This window comes from Artemia sp. Qi Xiang Cuo, chromosome 12 (assembly GCF_049724085.1).
Source record: "Artemia sp. Qi Xiang Cuo chromosome 12, ASM4972408v1, whole genome shotgun sequence".
Classification (NCBI taxonomy): domain Eukaryota; kingdom Metazoa; phylum Arthropoda; class Branchiopoda; order Anostraca; family Artemiidae; genus Artemia; species Artemia sp. Qi Xiang Cuo.
In genome coordinates, this window is record NC_142805.1 from 34,559,979 (window position 1) to 34,585,717 (window position 25,739).

The 25,739-nt window shown below is 36.4% G+C and overlaps 1 protein-coding gene across 2 annotated transcripts in view; it reads right to left on the reverse strand.

The window, feature by feature from the left end:
- Positions 1–25,739, reverse strand: part of LOC148946053 (uncharacterized) — a 349,628-nt gene that overhangs the window by 116,818 nt on the left and 207,071 nt on the right. For both annotated transcript variants that reach the window (XM_089097871.1, XM_089097872.1), the window contains exons 6-7: positions 22,806–23,006; positions 10,130–10,198 (exon numbers count right to left, since the gene is read on the reverse strand). In XM_089097871.1, coding sequence (XP_088953997.1) covers positions 10,130–10,198; positions 22,806–23,006 — 270 coding nt within the window. The remainder of the gene's footprint in view (positions 1–10,129; positions 10,199–22,805; positions 23,007–25,739) is intronic.

A 25,739-nucleotide genomic window follows, 5' to 3' on the forward strand; every position in this document is an offset into this window, starting at 1 on the left:
ACGGCTTCACTGAGCTTTAAGTCGGAGAGATAAATTGATATTCTAACGAAACCTTAATAGTGTAGCTAGGAACATTTATGAGATGAAGAGATTACCGTAGGAAAGGGTTTCCTAGAAATTTGAAATGTGAAAGCACAGAGATGCCAAAAACAAAAGGAACACGCTGGAGTTACGATTAGGGATTATTTGGGCGAAACCGTTTTAGGGAATTATTTCGGCGAAACAGTTAGAGACATTTTAAAAGATGATTTAAAAGATGATTTTAAAAGAGGATTTGAGGGTGAAACTCTGTGGTCGTCATAATACACAAGTTCCATTTGCACAGTGTTGTGAGGTCCCCTACCACAACCCCAAAGAGTCCTCATACCCCTCCCCAACCCCGAAGGGTCCTCATACCCCACCCCAACCCAGAAGGAAGCCCCCGGTCCTCAAAGGTCCACCGGGCTCCCAAAGGGCCACTCGGCCCTCAAGGGTCCCCCAGACCCCCAAAGGACCCACCAGGCCCCAAAGGCCCCCTCCCCCCCTTGGCCCCCAAAGGCCCCCACCCCCTCCCTCCCTCTCCCCCTCCTCACCTCCCCCTCTCCTCCCCCTCCCCTCCTCCCCTCCCCTCATACTCCCCCTTTCCCTCCCCCATTTTTTAATATATTTTTTGTGCATTGAGACACAGAAGGACCCCCTCCCCCCCCTAAAGGGCCCCCGGCGCCCCAAAGGCTCCTGAGCCCCCATTTTAATTTTTTTAAGGCTTTATTATATCTTTTCAGAACAAATTATTATTTTAGGGAATTATTTCGGCAAAACAGTTAGAGACATTTTAAAAGATGATTTTTGAAGAGATTTTAGAAGAGGATTTGAGGGTGAAACTCTGTGGTCGTTATAATACACAAGTTCAATTTGAACAGTGTCGTGAGGTCCTCTATCCCCAACCCCAAAGGGGTCTGATACCCCTAATCCCACCTCGAAGGAAGCCCCTGGTCCTCAAAGGTCCCCCCAAGCTCCCAAAGGACCACCCAGCCCTCAAGGTCCCCCCTCCCAGACCCTCAAAGGCCCCCCCCGGGCCCCGTCTTTCGGTGATGTGTGTTGTCTGAAACCTATGATTTGGAGTGCATGGGTTGCTATTTTTTACTTTTCTGAGTTGGATTTCTTAGTCTTTCATAGGTATGTGTTGTCTGAAACCTATGATTTGGGATGGGTGGTTTGCTATTTTTGACTTTTCTGAGCTGGATTTCTTACCCTTTCATAGGTGTGTGTTGTCAGAAAATTATGGTTTGGGATGTGTAGTTTGCTATTTGGACTTTTCAGAGCTAGAATTCTTAGTCTCTCATAGGTGTTTGTTGTCTGAAACTTATAGTTTGGGATGAGTAGTTTGCTATTTCAGACATATATGAGCTAGGCTTTCCTAGTATATCGTAGGTGAATGTTGTCAAAAAATTATGATTTGGGATATTTAAATTACTATTTCGGACTTTTCTGAGCTAGATTTCTTAGTCCCTCATAGGTGTTTGTTGTCTCAAACCTATAGTTTGGGATGAGTAGTTTGCTTTTGGACTTTTCTGAGCTAGGTTTCTTAGCCTTTCATGGGTGTGTGTTGTCAGAAACTTATGATTTGGGATATGTAAATTACTATTTTTGACTTTTCTGAGCTAGATTTCTTAGCCTTTCATAGGTGTTTGTTGTCTGAAACCTATAGTTTGGGATGAGTAGTTTGCTTTTGGACTTTTAAGAGATGGATTTCTTAGCCTTTCGTAGGTGTGTGTTGACTGAAACTTATGATTTGGAATATGTAAATTACTATTTCGGGCTTTTCTAAGCTAGATTTCATAGTCTTTCGTTGGTGTGTGTTGTCTGAAACCTATGATTTGGGATTTGTAGTTTTGCTTTTTGGACTTTTCAGAGCTAGGATTCTTATGCCTCATAGGTGTTTGTTGTCTGAAACCTATAGTTTGGGATGAGTAGTTTGCTATTTCAGGCTTTTCTGAGCTAAGGTTTCTTAGTATTTTGTAGGTGTGTGTTGTCTGAAACTTATGACTTGAGCTGTCTAATTTGCTATTTCAGGCCTTTCTGAGCTAAGGTTTCATAGTATTTCGTAGGTGAATGTTGTCTGAAACTTATGATTTGGGATATGTAAATTACTATTTAGGGATTTTCTGAGTTAGATTTCTTAGTCTTTCGTTGGTGTGTGTTGACTGAAACCTATGATTTGGGATATAAGGTTCTTAGTCTTTCGTTGGTTGTGTGTTGTCTGAAACCTATGATTTGGGATTTGTAGTTTGCTTTTTGGACTTTTCAGAGCTAGGATTCATAGTCCCTCATAGGTGTTTGTTGAATGAAACCTATAGTTTAGGATGAGTAGTTTGCTATTTCAGGCTTTTCTGAGCTAAGGTTTCTTAGTATTTCGTAGGTGTGTGTTGTCTGAAAATTATGATTTGAGGTGTGTAATTTGCTATTTCAGGCTTTTCTGAGCTAAGTTTTCATAGTATTTCGTAGGTGAATGTTGTCTGAAACATATGGTTTGGGATATGTAAATTACTATTTCGAGCTTTTCTAAGCTAGATTTCTTAGTCTTTCGTTGATGTGTGTTGTCTGAAACCAATGATTTGGGATGGGTGGGTTGCTATTTTTGACTTTTCTGAGCTGGATTTCTTAGCCTTTCATAGGTATGTGTTGTCTGAAACCTATGATTTGGGATGGTTAACTTGCTATTTTTGACTTTTCTGAGCTAGGTTTCTTAGCCTTTCATAGGTGTGTGCTGTCAGAAAATTATGATTTGGGATTTGTAGTTTGCTTTTTAGACTTTTCAGAGCTAGGAATCTTAGTCCCTCATAGGTGTTTGTTGTCTGAAACCTAGAATAGAACTTTAAATTTCTTTATTTCATTGTGGAACTTAAAACTGAAGTGGAAGATTTTTGTTTTCTCTGGAGAAATTAGAATTGAAGTGTGTTCTTTGGTAAAGTTCAGAAGAGAACTTGAACTTTTCTTCACTTCGTTGAGATAATTTTAAATTGAACTAGAACTTTTTATCTTCCGTGAAAATATTCACAAGTATGGTATTACTTTTCTATCTTCCACCAAAAAATTTAGAATTAAACTTTAAATTTCTTTATGTCCTTATTAAATAATGAAATTAAGTGGAAGATTTATATTTTTTCTGGTGAAACTAGAATTGAATTGTGGTCTTGAGTAAAATTGAGAAGAAAAATTGAGCTCTTCTTCACTTTGTTGAGAAAATTTTAAATTGAAATAGAAATTTTTATATTACGGGACAATATTCACAAGTATAGTATTACTTTTTCTATCTTCCACCAAAAAATTTAGAATTGAACTTTAAATTTCTTTATGTCTTTGTGAAATAAAGAACTTAAGTGGAAGATTTTATTTTCTCTGGAGAAATTAGAATTGAATTGTGTTCTTTGGTAAAATTCCTAAGAGAACTTGAACTTTTTTATCTTCCGTGAAAAATTTGGAACAGTATTTTAAATTTTTCATCTCTACGAGAAAATATTCACAGGTATGGTAATACTTTTTCTATCTTCCACCGAAAAATTTAGAATTCAACTTTAAATTTCTTTATGTCTTTGTGAAATAAAGAACTTAAGTGGAAGATTTTGATTTTCTCTGGTGAAATTAGAATTGAATTGTGTTCTTTGCTAAAATTCAGAAGAGAACTTGAATTCTTCTTCACTTCGTTGAGAAAATTTTAAATTGAACTAGAACTTTTTATCTTCCGGGAAAATATTCACAAGTATGGTATTACTTTTTCTTGTTTCCATCGAAAAATTTAGAATTGAACTATAAATTTCTTTATGTCTTTGTGAAATAAAGAACTGAAGTGGAAGATTTTGATTTTCTCTGGAGAAATTAGAATTGAATTATGTTCTTTGGTAAAATTCCGAAGAGAACTTGAATTTTTCTTCACTTCGTTAAGAAAATTTTAAATTGAACTAGAACTTTTTATCTCTTCGAGAAAATATTCACAAGTATGGTATTACTTTTTCGATCTTCCACCGAAAAATTTAGAATTGAACTTTAAATTTCTTTATGTCTTTGTGAAATAAAGAACTGAAGTGGAAGATTTTTATTTTCTCTGGAGAAATTAGAATTGAATTATTTTCTTTGGTAAAATTCCGAAGAGAACTTGAACTTTTTATCGTCTGTGAAAAATTTGGAACAGTATTTAAAATTTTTCATCTCTTCGAGAAAATATTCACAAGTATGGTATTACTTTTTCTATCTTCCACGAACGAATTTAGAATTGAACTATAAATTTCTTTATGTATTTGCGGAATAAAGAAATAGAGTGGAATATTTTTGTTTTCTCTGGTTATATTGGAATAGAATTGTGTTCTTTGGTAAAATTCAGGATAGAACTTGAATTACTCTTCACTTCGTTGAGAAAATTTGAATTTAAATATCACTTTTTATATTACGGGGAAAATACTCACAAGTATGGTTTTACTTTTTCTATCTTCCAACGAAAAATTTAGAATTGAACTCTAAATTTCTTTATGTCTTTGTAAAATAAAGAACTTATGTGGAAGATTTTTATTTTCTCTGGAAAAATTAGAATTGAAGTGTGTTCTTTGTTAAAATTCAGGAGAGAACTTGAACTTTCCTTGACTTCATTGAGAAAATTTTAAATTCAACTACAACTTTTTATCTTCCATGAAAATATTCACAACTATGGTATTAATTTTTCTATCTTCCACCGAAAAATTTAGAATTTAACTTTAAATTTCTTTTTGTCTTTGTGAAATAAAGAAATGAAGTGGAAGATTTTCATTTTATTTGTTGAAATTAGAATTGAATTGTGTTCTTTGATAAAATTCAGTAGAGAACTTGAACTTTTCTTCACTTCGTTGCGAAAATTTTAAATTGAACTAGAACTTTTTATCTTCCGGGAAACATATTCATAGTATAACTTTTCCTATCTTCTGTGGAAAAATTTAGAAGTGAACTTTAAATTTTTTATGTCTCGGTGAACTTAAAACTGACGTGGAAAATATTTGGAGCCGAACTTTAAATTTTTTCATCTCTTTGAGAAAAGTCGGAACTGAATTTAAGAAAATTTTGAATTAAAGTGAAACTTTCTATCTTCATAGAAAATAATCAACATCATAGTATAACTTTTCCTACCTTCTATGAAAAAATTTTGAATTTAAACTAAGATTTCTTATGTCTTGGTGAACTTAAAACTGATGTGGAAGCTTACCCTATGAAATATTAGAATATCATAGCTCAAAAAAACCTAAAATAGTCAATTACTGACCCCAAAGTATTAGTTGTAGACAACAAACACCTATGAGGGACTTAGAATCCTACCTCTGAAAAGTCCAAAAAGCAAACTACACCTCCCAAATCATAATTTTCTGAAAGCACACACCTATGAAATGCTAAGAAATCTAGCTCAGAAAAGTCAAAAATAGCAAACCACTGATTCCCAAATCATAGGTTTCAGTCAACACACACCTTTGAAAGGCTAAGAAATCCAGCTCAGAAAAGTCAAGAAATAGCAACCCACACATCCCAAATCATAGGTTTCAGACACCACACACCTTCGAAAGACTAAGAAATCTGGTTATGAAAAGTCGGAAATAGTAAATTGCATACCTCAAATCATAAGTTTCAGACAACACACACCTATGAAATACTAAGAAACCTTAGCTCAGAAAAGCCTGAAATAGCAAACTATTCATCCCAAACTATAGGTTTCAGACAACAAACACCTATGAGGGACTAAAAATCCTAGCTCTGAAAAGTCTAAAAAGCAAACTACAAATCCCAAATCATAATTTTCTGACAGCACACACCTATGAAAGGCTAAGAAAGCTAGCTCAGAAAAGTCAAAAATAGCAAATTAACCATCCCAAATCATAAGTTTCAGACAACACACACCTATGAAAGGCTAAGAAATCCAGCTCAGAAAAGTCAAAAATAGCAACCCACCCATCCCAAATCATTGGTTTCAGACAACACACACCAACGAAAGACTAAGAAATCTAGCTTAGAAAAGCCCAAAATATTAATTTACATATCCCAAATCATAAGTTTCAGACAACATTCACCTAAGAAATACTATGAAACCTTAGCTCAGAAAATCCTGAAATAGCAAATTACACACCTCAAATCATAAGTTTCAGACAACACACACCTATGAAATACTAAGAAACCTTAGCTCAGAAAAGCCTGGAATAGCAAAACTACTCATCCTAAACTATAGGTTTCATTCAACAAACACCTATGAGGGACTATGAATCTTAGCTCTGAAAAGTCCAAAAAGCAAACTACAAATCCCAAATCATAGGTTTCAGACAACACACAACCAACGAAAGACTAAGAACCTTATATCCCAAATCATAGGTTTCAGTCAACACACACCAACGAAAGACTAAGAAATCTAACTTAGAAAAGTTCTAAATAGTAATTTACATATCCCAAATCATAAGTTTCAGACACCATTCACCTACAAAATACTATGAAACCTTAGCTCAGAAAGGCCTGAAATAGCAAATTAGACACCTCAAGTCATAAGTTTCAGACAACACACACCTACGAAATACTAAGAAACCTTAGCTCAGATAAGCCTGAAATAGCAAACTACTCATCCCAAACTATAGGTTTCAGACAACAAACACCTATGAGGGACTAAGAATCCTAGCTCTGAAAAGTCCAAAAAGCAAAACTACAAATCCCAAATCATAGGTTTCAGACAACACACACCAACGAAAGACTATGAAATCTAGCTTAGAAAAGCCCGAAATAGTAATTTACATATCCCAAATCATAAGTTTCAGTCAACACACACCTACAAAAGGCTAAGAAATCCAGCTCTGAAAAGTCCAAAAGCAAACTACTCATCCCAAACTATAGGTTTCAGACAACAAACACCTATGAAAGGCTAAGAAATCTAGCTCAGAAAAGTCAAAAATAGTAATTTACATATCCCAAATCATAAGTTTCTGACAACACACACCTATGAAAGGCTAAGAAACCTAGCTCAGAAAAGTCAAAAATAGCAAACTACTCATCCCAAACTATAGGCTTCAGACAACAAACACTTATGAGGGACTAAGAAATCTAGCTCAGAAAAGCCCGAAATAGTAATTTACATATCCCAAATCATAATTTTCTGACAGCATTCACCTACGATATACTAGGAAAGCCTAGCTCATAAAAGTCTGAAATAGCAAACTACTCATCACAAACTAGAAGTTTCAGACAACAAACACCTATGAGAGACTAAGAATCATAGCTATGAAAAGTACAAAAAGCAAACTACACATCCTAAATCATAATTTTCTGACAACACACATCTATGAAAGGGTAAGAAATCCAGCTCATAAAAGTCAAAAATAGCAAACCACCCATCCCAAATCGTAGGTTTCAGACAACACACACCTATGAAAGACTAAGAAATCCAACTCAGAAAAGTCAAAAATATCAACCCATACACCCCAAATCATAGGTTTCAGACAACATTCATCAACGAAAGACGGGGAACGGGGCGGGCTTTGGAGGGTGTGGGGGGGCCCTGGAGGGCCGGGTGGTCCTTTGGGTGGTTGGGAGGACCTTTGAGGACCAGGGGCTTCCTTGGGGGTTGGGTTAGGGGGATCGGAACCCTTTGGGGTTGGGGATAGAGGACCTCACGACACTGTTCAAATGGAACTTGAGTATTATAACGACCACAGAGTTTCACCCTCAAATCCTCTTCTAAAATCTCTTCAAAAATCATCTTTTAAAACGTCTCTAACTGTTTCACAGAAATAATTCCCTAAAATAATAATATGTTCTGAAAAGATATAATAAAGCCTTAAAAACGTATTAAAATGGTGGCTCAGGAGCCTTTGGGGCGCTGGGGGCCCTTTAGGGGGGGGCTGGGGGGAGGGGATCCTTCTGTGTCTCAATGCACAAAAAAAATATTAAAAAATGGGGGAGGGAAGGGGGTAGGAGGGGAGGGGGAGGAGAGGAGGGGGAGGGGAGGGGGAGGTGAGGAGGGGGTAGTAGAGGGAGGGAGAGGGAGGGAGTGGGGGCCTTTGGGGGCCAAGGGGAGGGGGTAGGGGGCCTTTGGGGCCTGGTGGGTCCTTTGGGGGTCTGGGGGACCCTTGAGGGCCGGGTGGCCCTTTGGGAGCCCGGTGGACCTTTGAGGACCGGGGGCTTCCTTCGGGGTTGGGGTGGGGTATGAGGACCCTTCGGGGTTGGGGTGGGGTATGAGGAACCTTTGGGGTTGTGGTAGGGGACCTCACAACACTGTGCAAATGGAACTTGTGTATTATGACGACCACAGAGTTTCACCCTCAAATCCTCTTCTAAAATCATCTTTTAAATCATCTTTTAAAATGTCTCTAACTGTTTCGCCGAAATAATTCCCTAAAACGGTTTCGCCCAAATAATCCCTAATCGTAACTTCAGCGTATTCCTTTTGTTTTTGGCATCTCTGTGCTTTCACATTTCAAATTTCTAGGAAACCCTTTCCTCCGTTAATCTCTTCATCTCATAAATGATCCTAGCTAAACTATTAAGGTTTCGTGAGAATATCAATTTATCTCTCCGACTTAAAGCTCAGTGAAGCCGTATTTAAAAATAGAATTTCTATCTCTTTAGACTCCCACATAATTCCAAGATAACAAGTGACGTCATTTCTAATTCCCGACACTAAAGATCAATGAAGCCCTATTTAAAAATAGAATATTAATTTTTCTCTCTGACCTAAAGAACGTTTATCCCTCAGACCTATGATTAAAGAAACCATAATGTTTCTTAATTCCCCCTTCGTGAATCAATAATTTCCCTAGCGATTATGTAAATCAATTTATCAGGTTAGGCTCGCCAAACATCAAAGAAGCTATGTTTGTTTCTTAATTCCCCCTTCGTGAATAAATAATTACCCCGCCGATTATGTAAAACAATTTATCGGGTTAGGCTAGCCTAAAGATCAAAGAAGCCATGTTTGTTTCTCACTGACAACGAACAGACATAAAACAGACATAAATTGCTGTTGACATCCATAAATGTGAGAAAGTTCCTGTTTTTTCATTCTCACTGACAACGAACCATAAAACAGACATGAATTTCTGTTGACATCCATGAAAAAAACATCAAATAAATTGACCAACACACATAACCGTCCAAGAAAACATCCTTCAATGTGAGAAAATTCATGTTTTTTCAAGTGAGAAAAATTCTGTTTTTCCATTCTCACTGACAACGAACAGACATAAAAACATGCATAAATTATGTAAAAAAGTTGTAGGTGGCAGCAGGGTTGAGCAATGGGACCTCCTGAGGCCTTTCTACTCTCCCCGTCCAAGGAAAAACCTTTCCCCCAAGAAACACTACAAGGAAATATTACAAACCTAGCCCCCCTATCAGAAAAATCCCCCCCTTCAAAAACACAAAAATATCCGTATAGTTTCCAATAGCCAATACTATATGTAAACAATGGCAAAGTTCGTGGCCTGCAGCCCTTCCCCTGTGGGCTGTGGGGGTTCAAGTCATCCTCAAAGACATTGTTATTAGATCTTTTAACTACGCTGGACTATATGACTATATCAAAATTTTGATCGGACGACTTTGGGAAAAAAGGGAGCGTGAGAGGGGGGCCAGCTGCCTTCTAATATTTTTAGTCAGTTAAAAGGGCAAAATAACTTTTGATTTCAGATCAAATGAGCCCTCTCCCCATCTTCTACGATTACTGGTTCGATATAATCACTCCTGGGGGAAAAACACAACAAAAAACAAACTAGCAAATAAATATGCGTCCGTGATCTCGCTTCTGGCAAAAAAAAAATGAAAAATTCCGCATTTTTGTATATGGGAGTATGGAACCTCTTCAGTAGAGTTCTCTGATATGCTGAAACTGGTAGTGTGAATTTCATTGAGATCATTTGATGCTTTGGGTATGTTTCCCCCCTGTTCAAAAATTTGGCAAATTCCTCAGGCTTGTAACTTTTGATAGGTAGCATCATACGTGATGATTTTTATGCATTTTAGATAAGCATCAAGATTCGATTTTTTTTGCTATCTATCCATTATTATCAAGACTTTTTCTTAGAGTTTCGGTTACTATGCTTTAGGTTTATTTTGTCAGGCTAAATATACGCTTTGAATACTGAAACAGAGAGAAAGAGAAACTTACTGTCAAATAGATGAAAAAGGCTCCAATGATGATTATTCGAAGCAGTAAAGGACTTGCTGCTCTGACCACCTGAAAAAAAATGGCTAATTTTATTGTCATTTCAATAGCGTCTAAGGTATTAGAAAGATACTTATAAGTTCTATTATTTTTTCTTTAGATTGTTTAGAGCAAATCATGTTTAAGAACATGAATGTTTACAAAAAGATACGAGAAAAGTAAGGTTGTATCAACCGTCTTATCTATGAATCCTTAAACACTATCATCTGCTATGAAATTGACAACTTTTAGCGATCAGCTTAAATTCTCTTACCAACTCAATTAAAACAAAAAAAACTTTATTTTAGTTACAAGAAAGTCATTAAGCAGCCTAAAAATATAACAGATCACTCAGTATACCAACACATTGGTCTAGACAGCCATGATATTGACAGTCCATAAGTTAATATTCAAACAGTTCGTGGTAACGAACTGCAAGTAAGGAGCGACCCGGCTCAGTAGTAACCGAAACTCTAAACATCCAAATTTTGATACCAATAGATACATCAAAAGAATTATATTTTTATGCTGATTTCCAATATATAAGTTTCATCAAGTTCAATCTTACCCATCAAAAGCTACGTGCCTAAGAAAATTTGCTTTATTTTCGAAAAAAAAGCAGAATCACACCATCAAATTCAGCGTATCAGAGAACCTTACTGTAGTGGTTTCAAGCTCCTATCTACAAAAATGTGGAATTTTGTATTTTTTGCCAGAAGAAAGATCATGGATGCGTGTTTATTTGGTTTTTTGTTTGTTTGTTTTTTTCTCCCCAAGGGGTGATCGTATTGACCCAGTTGTCCTAGAATATCGCGGGAGGGCTGATTCAAACGGAAATTAAAAGTTCTAGTGCCCTTTTACAGTGAGCAAAAAAAAAACGGAGGGCAACTAGGCCCCCTCCCAAGCTCATTTATTTCCCATGGTCACCTGATCAAAATTTTGAGATAGACATTTTGTTCAACATGGTCGAAAAATATAATAACTATGTCTTTGAGGATGACTTAATGCCCCACAGTCCCCGGGGGAAGGGCTGCAAGTTATGAATTTTGCCCAATGCTTACATATAGCATTGACTATGGGAAGGATACAGACGTTTTCAGGGGGGGATTTTTTCTGGTAGTGAGGGTGGGTGGGTCGGGGGTTACGTGGGAGGATCTTTCCACGGATGAAGTCCTCATCGAGGAAGGTGCATTGCTAGGAAGGGGTCACCGAAGTTCCCAGCTTGATTAAAAAAACGATCAGAAATTAAATAAAAAAAAATTTCAACTGAAAAACTTTTCAACTGAAAACTTTTCCACATAAAAACTTAAAATTAATAGAAACTATTACGTATATGACTGTGGTTCACCCCCTAGTTAATACCTCGCTCTTTACGCTAAAGTTTTCTTAGTACTTTCATAAGAGCTATTTATTCTAATTAACGGCCATTGTAATTAAGGGTTCATTCTGAAAGAATTGGAAAAAAAATCGAACCTTAGTGTAAAGAGCGAGGTATTGACTAGGGGGCGAACCCCCTAATATACGTAATAAAAATATACGAATGTAGATGTTCGTTACCTAAGTTAATTCGTAATTTACTTATATTTATTACTAATAAAAACGTTTTTAAACAAAATTACACAATTTTAGAGAAAGCCATTTAGCCAAAAAAGTAAAATTAATATGCAAATTTTTTTTTATTATTCATGTACAGTGAGCCAAAATCAAAATCTGCATTACTTCAAAAACGTTCAGAAATTAAATAAGAAAACAAGTTTTTTAATTGAAAGTAAGGAGTGACATTAAAACTTTAAACAAACAGAAATTATTCCGTGTATGAAAGGGGCTGTCCCCTCCTCAACGCCTCGCTCTTTACGCTAAAGTTTGACTCTGTCTCACAACTTTATTTTTAAAAACAATAAAAAACTAATATAAAACTAATAAAAAGCGTAAAGAGCGAGGCGTTGAGGAGGGGACAGCCCCTTTCATATACGGAATAATTTCTGTTCGTTTAAAGTTTTTACTTTCAGTTTAAATCACTTGTTTTTTTTATTTTTAAACAAAAAATTACCCTTACATTGGATTGAACTCCCTTTGCAGAGGTCATATCAAATTCAGGCGTATTTTATTATATGAAAAAAAAAATACAAAATACATTACTTTCCCACTGTAAACAAATTATGAAGGGCTTTATATTTCTATTGAACAAAATCTGGTACTCTTTTTTAGTTTGGTAAAGTCTTTGTACAATATTAGAAAAATACAAGAAAATGTCAGCAATCAGTTTATTCACACTAAATCTGTAGATACATGTTGCACATGCTTAAAAGTGATAATTTTTTATCGTCTTAATTTTCAATTTTGCTCTTCACTTTCATGGGGAAATTTAATTTTCTTTGTGTCATTTATTACTTGTTTTTACTTTATAATAAAGCATATTAACCCAGAGAGGAAGATTTTTGACTAACTGTGGCAATCATGCACAAAAATGGGTGAAAATTAAAGCTATAAAACTTGCTTTAAATCTCTTGGCATTAAATATAGCAACCCTTAACATTGGAACGCAGTGAGCTCCGAAGATAAAAGTCAAAATCTGACCTCCCAGTGACGGTCAGAAAATAAATCCGGATGACGGAAAGTTGAAAGATCGGCAGTCGAAAAGTACTGACGTTTGGTTTTGAAAATGAGACGGTAGAAGTAATTTAGGTACTTCAGAAGAGAAAAAGGCTTCAACAAGAAGACAAATAATTGAAGATCGAAAACGCTTACTTGTTAATTGTAATTTTTGTTCATTTTAGTTTTCATTTGAACTTTTTTTTTTTTAATTAGGTATCTGTTCTCTATGAATTGTCATTTTATTGTGTATCTTATTAGGAGTAATGTCGGTTAATTTTTTACTCAATAATAGCAATTCACATCATTTTGATGTCAAGAGGCATAAAAGGCAGTTTAGTGTGGAGGGGTAATGGGTTCACCAAAACCTAACTAGATGTCGTTGACAACATATGGTAATGAACAATTATTAGTTTATTATAACAATGACAGTGGGAATTAGAAATAAGTTTCAAAGTTTAACAAGGAAAAATAAGTTGATTCCGCACATTATGCTTGTATTCCTGGATTGTTGGATTTGGAGGATATTAAAATGATTTTTAGGAGAAATAATTATATGCAAAAAATCAAATACATCAACATCCTTTTCCACGATATCTGAATTTGGATCTTGTAGATTATTTGGAAGAACGTAAATTGCAGTACATTGACCAAAATTTATCTCTCATTGCCCAATACAAGTCATTACCATAAACAAGACAGGTGAAAGGACCAAACATAGTCATTGAACTTGCTATTAAGTATTTGAAAATGCTTTCAAAACTCCGGTTACTACGAGCCTAGGCTTATTTTTAGCTAGTTTCAGCTGCCTCTTTAATCATTAAAGTGACGATTTCCAAGAGAAGCGTCACGTTGTAAAAGAATGAAGGCTTTGTAAAGTTAGTTTTATAAACAACAAAAGAAGAGCTCTCACTAACAAAAATAATTCGCAAAAAGGTGGGAAAATTGAAGGATGCTGGCAAAACTTTATTTTCATCTTTGTTGAATGACAACGTAAATGTTTACGTCCATTTATATCACGAAACTGCCTGCTGACGACACTTAAAAGATGCGGAAGAACTTTTAATGGCCGTTAGCTCTAAATTATGGCAGATGTTTTCTTTCAAGATACGTTGAAGTTTATCGACTATTCCCGGACGTAGATCTCTTCGCGACTCATTAATCAAAGGTAAACCTTCGTCACATTCTGCTCTTCTGAATAAACAAACTGTACTTCTAATTTGTCAGTTAGTAGATATTCTTATACTTACAATTAGCGAGAGTTAGACGCACTTTTTCTTCTAAAGAAGTGCGATTTAATAGTTCCTGGATATGGAACAGCAAAATACGATTTAGACATTGTAAATTGAATTACTGTGAGTGGAAGTTTATACATTATATTATTTTTTATTTAATTTCAAAGGCTACCTTGAAAATAAATAAAAGCTGTGAAAGGGGCCAAGTTTTAAGCATCAAGGTGCCAATGTATCAGACGAGATAACGAATCGATTTAAAGTAAATGTCGACATTAGAAACGAAATTTAGAATTTTAAAACTAATTTTGGCTTTATCATGGTGAGAAAATAAATGATGGCAAAACACAACAATTGGAAACCGTTTCGAAGATGAACACTTTACCAACAATTTTGAATGTTTGACAGAATTCACAGTAGCTGGGCTTCAGCCGGATTCGAAATACTTAGGGTTAAAACAGAACAGAATAAAAATATTGCGATGAAAATATCTTTTTTTTACATATTTATATCATACAGGACTATTTAGCGATGCTACTAGCCAATCACCTCACGCCCAGAAAGTTAGAAATAAAAACAGCCTTTTCACATTTAGGGAGGCAACGTATCACAATCGTTCTATCTAATATCTGTCCTCGTCCATATGGTAGGATGATCGTAGAAAGCGTGTCCTTCGTGTTGCCAAGGGCCCCATCAGGCACGTATATGAAATTTTTCCTTTTCAGGGGGCTAAATGATAAATAGAAATAATTGAAAAAAGGAGTGTCCGTATATGCGGAAAAGTCTGTTTGTTCTTTTTTTTTGGGGGGGGGGGAGTTGCTCAGGCGTCGTGGTCCCCTGTTCACGTCCCTTGGCCTTGTGACGCTGTATAACACCAGAACGCAATTTTTAAATTTCCATTTTAACCAAAGTGGTCGAAAGGTGTAAAAATTAATGGTAAAAATGTCAATGGTCAATGGTAAAAATGTGCGAATTTGGAGAGACAAAGGTGCTTTATTATGCAAAATGCCTAATTGAAAATAGCGGCTTCACTGATACATTTCAGTAGAATTGTGGACTTGTTACATATTGTTGAGATCAGAATCATGCAATGATTATTAACGTCTATAATGGTACAGCTCTTCCTTCTGAGACTAGGCGTGCCCGTCTATAGACACTCCCGTAAATAATTTTTGTGTAAAGATTGGCCATCTAGCCAAGTTTTGAGTATTTCAGTGCGTTTTTCGATCCTGAACTGCCATCTACAGTTTTTTTTCAGAAAGTTTCTGTGACATTTAGTGCCTACATTGCAAAGCTCAAAATAGTTAAATTTGGAAGTGAAATGGGTAAAGATAAAAAAACAGAAAAAAATTACAGGTAAAAAACCTAGTAATTAGAAAATAAACTGTAAGGTGGAACCTCATAAACTCCCAGTTTCCTTCTGTGGACATTCGGTCCAAATCAAGTTTCGCATCCACCGGATTGTTTCTGTCATGCTTCTTGTTACATTTATATTAATCTTACCAATAATGGAAGTAGAATTAGTTTGTTATTCAAGAGAGATAACAAATGTATTTTTTTTAAATTTCTTTTGTTGTAAGAATATGCAATAAAAGCTACGTCGATGTTGATAATCGTTAGAAAATCGGGTTGTAATTAAAATATATCTGCATAGGAAAACAGAACTTATCTGCACAGAAAAAATTCTATCGCTTCATGACTGAGCTATAAATATAAAATTTCCAAGACGTTTAAACGTTAATGCTTAGATGTTAAAATGTTAAAACGATCCATGAACATAATAAAACGGGTCATTAAAATAGAAAATAAGAATGAAAAGAGTAAATTAATTTTCATAGTCCAGATCTACATTTGAATAGAAATGATAGAGATCGTTGATTTTTTATTTTTAAGCATAAAACAGCCAATTGGTTTGAAGCATACTGAAACTGTTCCTTTCTTGTAGTTTCACTTATTGATACCCTTAGAATGCTTGTTGAGAGTGACCTTTATATCTCTGATTTAGATATTGACGACGAATAGATTCAAAATAACTATTTTTCCTCTTCACACATGGATGCCGAACCAACTAAAGTTACCATCTCGTCATCAAGCGGCTATGTTGTTCTTCTAGACATTTAAAGTGGAGATTGGGATGACGATTTATCTCTAGCAACACTTGGTAAGTACTTAAAGGCCAACAAAGTAACAGTAACGCCGTCTCGGAGGAAATCCCAACGGTTTGATGGTTATCGTGGTCATGATGTAATTATGTCATTTTAACACAACTACTTGCTAGTTTGTGTTTGATTTAGAAGTCACAGACGATGAAAAAATCGAAAATAGACATTGGAAGGTGCATTCAATCCTGAATAACTTCAAGAACATATGTCTACAATTGCTCTGCGACAGGAATTGCTCTTTTGATGAACAGCTGATACCTATCAAATGTATATCAACTATGAAGCAAAATGTCTCTAACAATCATAACCCAGCAGGACTAAAGAGTCTTATACTTGACAGCTCCTCATGTCTTCTTATTGACTTTGAAATCTACCACAAAGTTTGTGGTAGATTGTACAAGGTTTGTTTCACACCCTACAAGAAAGGCAAATGCCTCATTTTGACATATTTCTTCGCTACTGTCAAGCTCCTTGCCGTGCTTGCTGAAAAAAGTTAGTTTTACGTGAACTATAGGCTAATTAAAAATTGTCTTAGTGCCAACGGCCCAATAATTTTAACCGAAGGAGAAATTAAAAAGGAAGAGTAAAAGAGCTTCTGTAACGCATGTGTGCTCAGACAAAAAGGCAGCGGTTACACATTCGTATGATAAAAAGTGGTTCTTCTAGCTTCCAACTGCAAAGGCATAGAAGATGAAAAGGAGATCAAAAGGTTTGGAAAGCAGAAGGGGGCATGCGTACAGGTCAAACGCCCCTGACTAGTCTCAGAGTATTACACCTACAAGGGTGGTGTCTCCCGGTGAACCACATGGTTAGCTATTATCGTTTCAAGACGCGTATGAAAATGAACTGTGTGTCCGTTTCATCATTTTGTGGAAGCTACTCTGGCAAATGTGTTCGATAGTTTGAACTGTTATTAAAAAAGGTAAAGAATACAGGATTGAACTATACAGTCCCTACCAGTAGGGCTGATCTCTGTTACTTGACCCTTCAGCCGAAAAGTACATTGGGGGTTGGGCCAGTTCTCCCGTGCTTTTGCACACTGTTCCTATTTACCTTGCCAAGAAATATCTCTGGGTAACCAATTAGAGGTGGGTTGACTCTGTTTGAGCTTCAAAGTTACGCCATTGATCCCCGGTAAAAAGCAAATAACCAGTAACACCAGGAATCGATCCCATTTCCTCACGGATAAAGGGTATCAAGTCTATCGTGCAAACCACTCAGCTAAGACGGCTAAATTACCCCGGAAAGGCACGAATGACTAACTTCCGTTTGGAAGAAGGCAAATTTCTTTTTCATCTAAGCGCGCTAGCCAATTGCTCGAAGAGGCTTAAGTATTGCCGAGTTTTTACTCAGTTCTGGAAGCCCAGAGCCTCGAAATTAAAATAATAAAAATAGTTTCGAGATGAAATTCCAACTCACAATCTTGTCTTGAACGTGAAAAACAGACATATCCCTCCGCAACAAGCATTAGCAGCACTACGCTTACCGGAATTTTGTAACTTGAAAAATGCCACTCGGTGCAGACGGTCCAAATGTTGTAAAAAGTCAAGATAGATGTGCTCAAAATGTAAAATTAGTCTCTGCTTGACAATAGTCAACGATTGCTTTTAAAATTTCCAGAAAGAGTGAGATTTTATTTGACAAATCTTTTTAATAAAAGGTTTTATTCGTCCTATAGTTTCAATTTGATAGGGACCCGATGTCCACTCCTTTGGACGTCCTTCAGAGAAAACATTGGGGCCAGAGTTTTTTTAATAGCTTATTAGTGTTAAAGATTTTTTCTTCTGCTCATTAAAAAAAAAAAAGAAAATCGACTGAACTGGAAAAGTATTTCTATGTTCAGATCTTGAGAGGTTGAGAGCGATGTACGTTGCCAGGAACTTTCCTAAAGAGGACAAGTACTACCAGGATTTTTGTTGGGGTTTTCATATAGTTGTGAACTACAATAATGGTCCAGTATTCATACAAGTAATCCCTCAATTAAACAAATACTATTGCTAAGTCACATTTTCGATAAATATCGACTGTAAAGACAAGGATGAATTTTGACTAGAAATTAACCTGAGACAGCGAATATTTAAGGAGGCCGTTAGAAAAACTATGTTCCCGCACAATGGTCCTTATTGCCTGCGACATTTTTTCACCCAAAATTTGAACATATCTCGTTTTAAACCATTTTGTTTGAAATATGCTGACAATTGCTGGAATTTTTGCAAAGCAGTTTTTGAGTCCCCAAAAGTTAGCTTAATATTACATTAAATTAATATTTTTAATATTATTTTCCGAGAGTTTGGCTAATTTTGGTAAGAGTGAATGTTTTTCTTGCAGTGAGGGAGACCCACCCACGTTCATCACTTTTTAGAAAACAATTTTCTGCAGTGCTTGTAAGCACACAATCATTTGTTTATACTTAGACGAACCTACTCCTTCAGGACATCACATAGAAGTATTTTTATTTCTACACTGTCTCAGCCATAGCCGTAAATTAGAAAAGAATGACCTTGGTTAGGTTTGGTAAACCTAAATCAGCCCAGAGCAGCTTCACCACCTCTGCTGCTAATTCACCAAGCATTAAGGCCCATTTTCTAAGCGGGTCAGAGAAGCCACTTTAATACTACAATACGGTTTTACACTGCAGCTATTGGTATTAAAAGAATCAAAACAGATAACTGAAAAAATACAAATGACTGTGCATTGTCAGTTTAATACACACATACTGATATTTAGTAATCATAATGTAAATATTATTTGATTTATTAAAGTTATAAAAGTAAAAACATATATGTTTTTTCAGTAAAGTGCAAATTTTGTTCTGGCCTTGGGAAGGCATAGGGGTTTTGCGGCCAACTTATGTTAATTTCGGCTCGTTTTGAGTTTGACTCGGTTAATAATTGTAATTTCTGTTCGTTTTGGGTTTCATCTATCTATCAATGCTGATCTGTGGTACTTTTATGATTGGTTGATTATTTTATTTTATTTTTGCTTTTTTTTTGTTTAATGGAGTTCTTTACTTTTCTTTGAAAAACTTATTTTGTAGAAATTTTTTTTTAATTAATTTCTTTTCGTTTTATATTGACAGTCTTTCAGGGAAAAAGATGATAATACTTTAAATCTTTTTGTTTTTTAAGACTTTATAGTTTGGCCTGCTATTTGTATGCTGGAGAAAAATTTTCAGCAATTTTTAACCACAAAAACCCTTTTAAAAATCTGGACACAAATAATACTATTTAATTTAGTTTCATACCTCCTCTAGTTGACCTGAAATGAAAAACTTGATACCATTCGAAAAAAAATCGGTTTACTTTCTTTGATAGCTTGGATACACTTACGCTATTTTGATTTAGTTCAATGATAAGATCAGAAATGGGAGGGTTGGCGTGGGAGTGTGGGAGTGGAAGGGATATTAGTTGCCCTCAAATCACTTTCGACTATTAAAAGGGCATCAGCCCTTTCTATTTTCAATCGAATGAGCCCTTTTTGAAGTTCCCACGACAATTTCTTCGATACGAAGTGCCCTGGTCTAAACAACAACAAAAAATAATACATTCTACCCACTTTGATCTTTACTATAAGAATGACAAGCCTTCCAATCACTTTCGACTATTAAAAGGGGCACTAGGCCTTTCTATTTCCAATCGAATGAGCCCTTTTGGAAACGACAACGCTTTCTATAAACCCCTTATATGCCCCCAGGGCATAAATTACAACCCTTACCCTAAGGTCTGTTAGGGTGGTTGTCATCCTCTAAGACCGAATTTCCAGAACTTTCAACGTCGTTAAACAACATGGCTATCTAAAAATTCCGATTGGATGTGTTTGGGCGAATAGTGGGCGTGAGAGGGGTAGTAGTCGCTCTCCAATCACTTTCAACTATTAAAAAGGGCCCGAGCCCTTTCAATTTCCAATCAAATGAGCCCTTTTGAAGTTTCTACGACAAAACTATCAATAAAAATCTTATATGCCCCCAGGGCATAACTCACAACCCTTGCCCTGTGTGCTGGGGGGGGGGTGTGTTCATTGGAAACTGCTTACTTACTAGCCCTTTGAATTTCCAATCGAATGAGCCCTTTTGAAGTTTCTACGACAAAGCTTTCAATAAAAACTTTATATGCCCCCAGGGCATAACTTACAACCCTTGCATTGAGGGCTCTAAGGGTGTTATCATCCTAAAAGACAAAATTTCCAGAACTTTAAACTACGTTGAACAAAATGGATATCTCAAAATTTTAATTCGATGTGTTTGGGAAAATGGTGGGCGTGAGAGGGGCGTCAGTTGCTATCCAATCACTTTCAACTATTAAAAAAGGCACTAGCCTTTTCAATTTCCAATTGAATGAGCCCTTTCGAAGTTTCTACGACAACAATTTCAATAAAAACTTTATATGCTCCGAGGGCATAACTTACAGCCCCTGCCCTGAGGCCTGTGGGGGGAGGGGTTGTCATCCTTAAAGACCTAATTTCCAAAACTTTCAACTACGTTGAATAAAATGGCTATCTAAAAATTATGATTGGATGTGTTTGGTGAGAAGGTGGGCGTGAGAGGGAGGTTAGTTGCCCTCCAATCACTTTCGACTATTAAAAAAGGTAATATTCCCTTTGGAATTTCAAATCAAATGAGCCCCTTTTCAGGATTCTACGACAAAGATTTCAATAAAAACCTTATATGCCTCAGGGCATAACTTGTAATCCTTGCCCTGAGGATTGTGGGGGAGTGTCCTCCTCAAAAATATGTTTTCTATCTGGAAATCAACTACCCTGAACAAAATGGCTATCTCAAAGTTTTTATTGGATGTGTTTGGGGGAATGATGGGTGTGGAGGGGGGCAGTTGCCCTCCAATCACTTTCGACTATTAGAAAGGGGTAATAGCCCTTTGAATTTCCAATTGATTGAGCCTGTTTTGAAGTTTCTACAACAATGTATTCTATTAGAGCATCTTAGACCCACAGGTCATAGCTTAAAACCCTTGTCCCAAGAATTGAGTCTAATAATTTTTCACAAAAACTTGCTGTATATCTAAACAGCAACTGCGGTGAACAAAATATCTTTATATCCTTTTTTATGGGAGTTGTTTGAGTGAATAATGAGCGGGGGGGGGGGGGCAAATTGCCATCCAATTACTTTCGACTATTAAAAGGGTACTAGCCCTTTGAATTTCCAATCGAATGAGCCTGTTTTGAAGTTTCTACGACAACGTCTTCTATAAAAAAACCTTATATGCCCCTAGGGCATAACTTAAAACCCTTGCCCTGAGGGTTGTGGGGGAGTGTCCTCCTCAAAAACATATTTTCAATCTGGAAATCAACTAAGCTCAACAAAATGGCTATCTCAAAATTTTGATTGGACGTGTTTTGGGGAATGATGGGTGTGGGGGGGGGGGGGGGCTAGTTGCCCTCCAATCACTTTCGACTACTAAAAAGGCACTAGTCACTCCAATTTCCAATTGAATGAGCCTGTTTTGAAGTTTCTACGACAACGCCTTCTATAAAAACCTTATATGCTCCCAGGACATAACTTAAAACCCTTGCCCTGAGGGTTTTGGGGGAGTGTCCTCCTCAAAAACATATTTTCTATCTGGAAATGAACTACGCTGAACAAAACGTCTATCTCAAAATTTTGATTGGATGTGTTTGGGGGAATGATGGGCAGGGGGGGGGGGTCTAGTTGCCCTCCAATCACTTTTGACTATTGAAAAGGGTACTAACCCTTTGAATTTCCAATCGAATTAGCCTTTTTTGAAGTTTCTACGACAACACCTTCTAAAAAACCTTATATGCCCCCAGGGCATAACTTAAAATCGTTGCCCCGAGGGTCTTGGGGGAGTGTCCTCCTCAAAAACATATTTTCTATCTGGAAATCAACTACGCTGAACCAAATAGCTATCTAAAAATTGTGATTGGTTGTGTTTGGGGGACGGATGGGCGTGGGGGGGCTAGGTTCCCTCCAATTACTTTCGACTCTTAAAAAGTGCACTAGCCCTTTGAATTTTCAATCTAATGAGCATTTTTTGAAGTTTCTACGACAACGCCTTCAATAAAAAAACCTTATATGCCCCCAGGGCATAACTTAAAACCCTTGGCCTGAGGTTTTTGGGGGAGTGTCCTCCTAAAAAGCATATTTCCTATCTGGAAATCAACTACGCTGAACAAAATGGCTATCTCAAAATTTTTATTGGATGTGTTTGGGGGAATGATGGGCGTGGGGGGCTAGGTGCCCTCCAATCACTTTCGACTATTCAAAAGGGCACTAGCCACTCTAATTTCCAATCGAATGAGCCTTTTTCGAAGTTTCTGCGCCGACTCCTTCGATACGAAGTGCCCGTGTATGGAGAAACCAAAAACACATTGTGCCTACATCGTTCTTTACTTAGGCAGCGCTAGCGCGCTGCCTATGATTGTTTCTCACCTAGGCCTGTTTATCTGCATTAACAAACTTGTTTGGCTAGACCATTTGGATAAATTTAACATCGAACTCATCGCCATTGATCTACATCAGTGTCACAACTTAGAACGTTGCACCCTCCAAATATTAGAAAATGTCGACGTTTGTTTGGAAAGATGAAGCTAAATTCAAGCAAGTGCAAAATTATAGATAGACTCAAAATGGATTCTTAATTTATTTACCTAGTTCTACAGTAAATTCAAGCAAATAATTACCTTAACATGCCCAAATTTCCAAGTTAACGCGGCGACGAAGGGTAGACAGGCAATCACCACTATTTGTAACAATAGGATTGTTGTCCGCATCATCCAATGTAAGGCTAAAACACAAGGTCTATCATCAATGCATGTGTCACAACCTTCAGGACACGGTAGACATTCAAATTGACCTTCGTTGTCATATATGGTAGTTTCTCCCTATAAGAAAACAAAGTGCGATGGTTTTAGTCACAATCTGGGATAGGACAATTATTTTTTTTTTTTAAACTAAAACATTTTTGGTCACAGCCTGGGCTGGTAAGCCTAAAAAGGGGCCGCCAATCTTAGGTAGAAAATCCTAGTATGATCCCAATTCATGTAAGGTGCAAAATGAACACTTTTTTTTTACTAAAATCTAACTTTGAACAACGAGGAAATCATACAATTTATGGTCCTTACTTCTAAGGCTTCCTAGATTATGTTATTGCCGAGGGTATAGTAATTGGACATTTTGAATATTCTGAGCAAAAGGGGAATATAAAAGCCATGACTCAAATGCCGTCTAGGGGAGGCTATACAGAACTGTCTGGGAGAGGGTTGGAGAGTAGTAGCAATATATCATGCATGCTTTTTTGTGCTTAATGTAGTTGTGACCTGTCTGGAAGGATAACATTGAGAAGGGGCTAAGGATTTGGTACACATACAAATTGTGGGCAAATCACGATTCATATGTCATGGTTGCAGCGGTAGTTGCAACCTAGTAAAGAGCGAACCACACCCCGTAGTAACCAAAGCTAAAAAACACGTTTTGAAAAAAGACTGCCAGGTGAAAAAAAATAACCATTTGACACTGACTTAGGAATAATAAATATTATTTCGGTTTGTCTTAAAAGTAAAAGTTTATTGCCAAAAGAAATTTATGGTGATTTCGAAAAAAGCCTGAAACCCCTCGAAAATGGCATCAGATCAAAATGAAAAGTGTACCATTGGAATCGGCCTGGTTGAAAACCTTGTACAGGAAAATTATAGTCCCCCTCCTTGAGCAAAAAAGAAATCTCTTTTTTTTCAACAGGTCGATTGGGCTACCAGGACATCATAGAAAGATACTTAATGGCTCATTAAAAAGCTATTTCACATATCTACGCAATTTTTATAAATTGCGTCATCTGCAAGTGCCATATGGCACTATAATTGCGCTTTTTGTGCCACTTTATAAGGGGTAGCACTAGCAGGCCACCATATTATCTTAGACATATTTTTGTTATAGCTTGTATGATATTGTAAGAAATTGCTCATATCTACGTTCTTCCTATAAATTACAACATCTGCAATTTCCAAATGGTACTAAAAACGACACTTTTGGTGCCATGTCTCAATAGGAAAAGCTGGTGCTATTGACTAGCAGAACTTTTAAGAGTTATATTTAATGGCTCATTTGAAAGCTCTTGCTTATATCTACGTGAAATTATCAATTCTGTCATTCGTAAGGGCGATATAGCAGTGAAAACAACACTTTTGGTGCCACTTCTTAAGTTGAAAGGCTTTGAAGTACAAAACAAGTACTATTGTAATAGTTATGTTCCAGAACCCCTTAACTGGAGATTTACAAGAACCTCTCCTGTACACTCTCCCTCCCAACCACCTTAGTAAGTTTCATAAATTGTCTGCTGCCCGTAAACTACTGCAACGTTAGCAGGCTACCACACCATAGTAGATAGATGTTTAATGGCTCAATTAAAAGCTATTTCTTATATTTACTTGGTTTTTACAAATCCAACCATCTATTAGATTTCACAGCTGTCAGTGTTAGCGAATTTTTTGGGAGAATTTGCAATGAACTGTTTGTCATGGTTGAAGCACTAGCTGCAATCTTGTAGAGTCAACCACAGCCCATAGTAACTAAAAGTTAAAAACATTAAAACTGTCTTTTTTCCTCTTATTTCCAGACCTAGCGGGTTACTAGAAAATCATAGAGAGACTTAAGAGCTGATTCAAAAGCTATTTCTTATATGTACGTGGTTTATATAAATTCCGCCATCTGCAAAGGCCATATGGCACAAAAAAAGGCACTTTTTATGCCACTTCTCAAGGGGTGGGGCTACCGGGCTACAAGAACATCATAGATAAGTTTTTATTAGCTCATATGGAAAAAATATTGCTCATATCTATGTTCTTCCTATAAGTTCCACCATCTGCAAGTTTCAAATAGCACTAAAAACAGCACTTTTGGTGTCATGTCTCAAGTGGTAAAGCTGGGGCTAGTGGGCTACCAGAACTTTTTAGAGTGATGTTTAATGGCTCATTTGAAAACTTTTCCTCATATCTACGTGCTTTTTATCAATTCTACCATTCGTAGGTGAGATATATAACTGAAAACAACACTTTTTGTGCCACTTCTTAAGTTGAAAATTTTGGAAGCATAGAACGGTGTCATTGTAATAATTATATCCAAAACCCTTAACTGGACGTTTACAAGAACATCTCCTGCATGTTCCTCCTCCTGCCCCCCTTAATACGCTACGCAATTAAAGTCGTAATTAAATCGTAATTAAAAAGTCGTAAAGTCGTAATTAAGTCGTAATCTAATAATATTAGACTATTAATAATAATATTCTAATATTAAATTAGATTATTAGAGTTGTAGTTCTGTTAGTACATCGCTGGACTTCAAATTAGATTATCATTCGTTCGATTCCTGCTTGGATTTTTTTTTTCAATCATGGTTTGTCCCTTCTTATGATTACTTTTTCAGATAATTCATTATTTTTGCAAAAGTGATGCACTCATTTTTTAAAGCATATCCCGGAAAGGCTCATTTTAAAGCTAATACTCATATCTACGTGCTTTTTATAAATTTTACCATCCATAAGGTCCATATAGCACTAAAAACGGCACTTTTGGTGCCACTTCTTAAGTGGAAGAGTTTGGAAGAATAAACGGTGCCACTGCAAA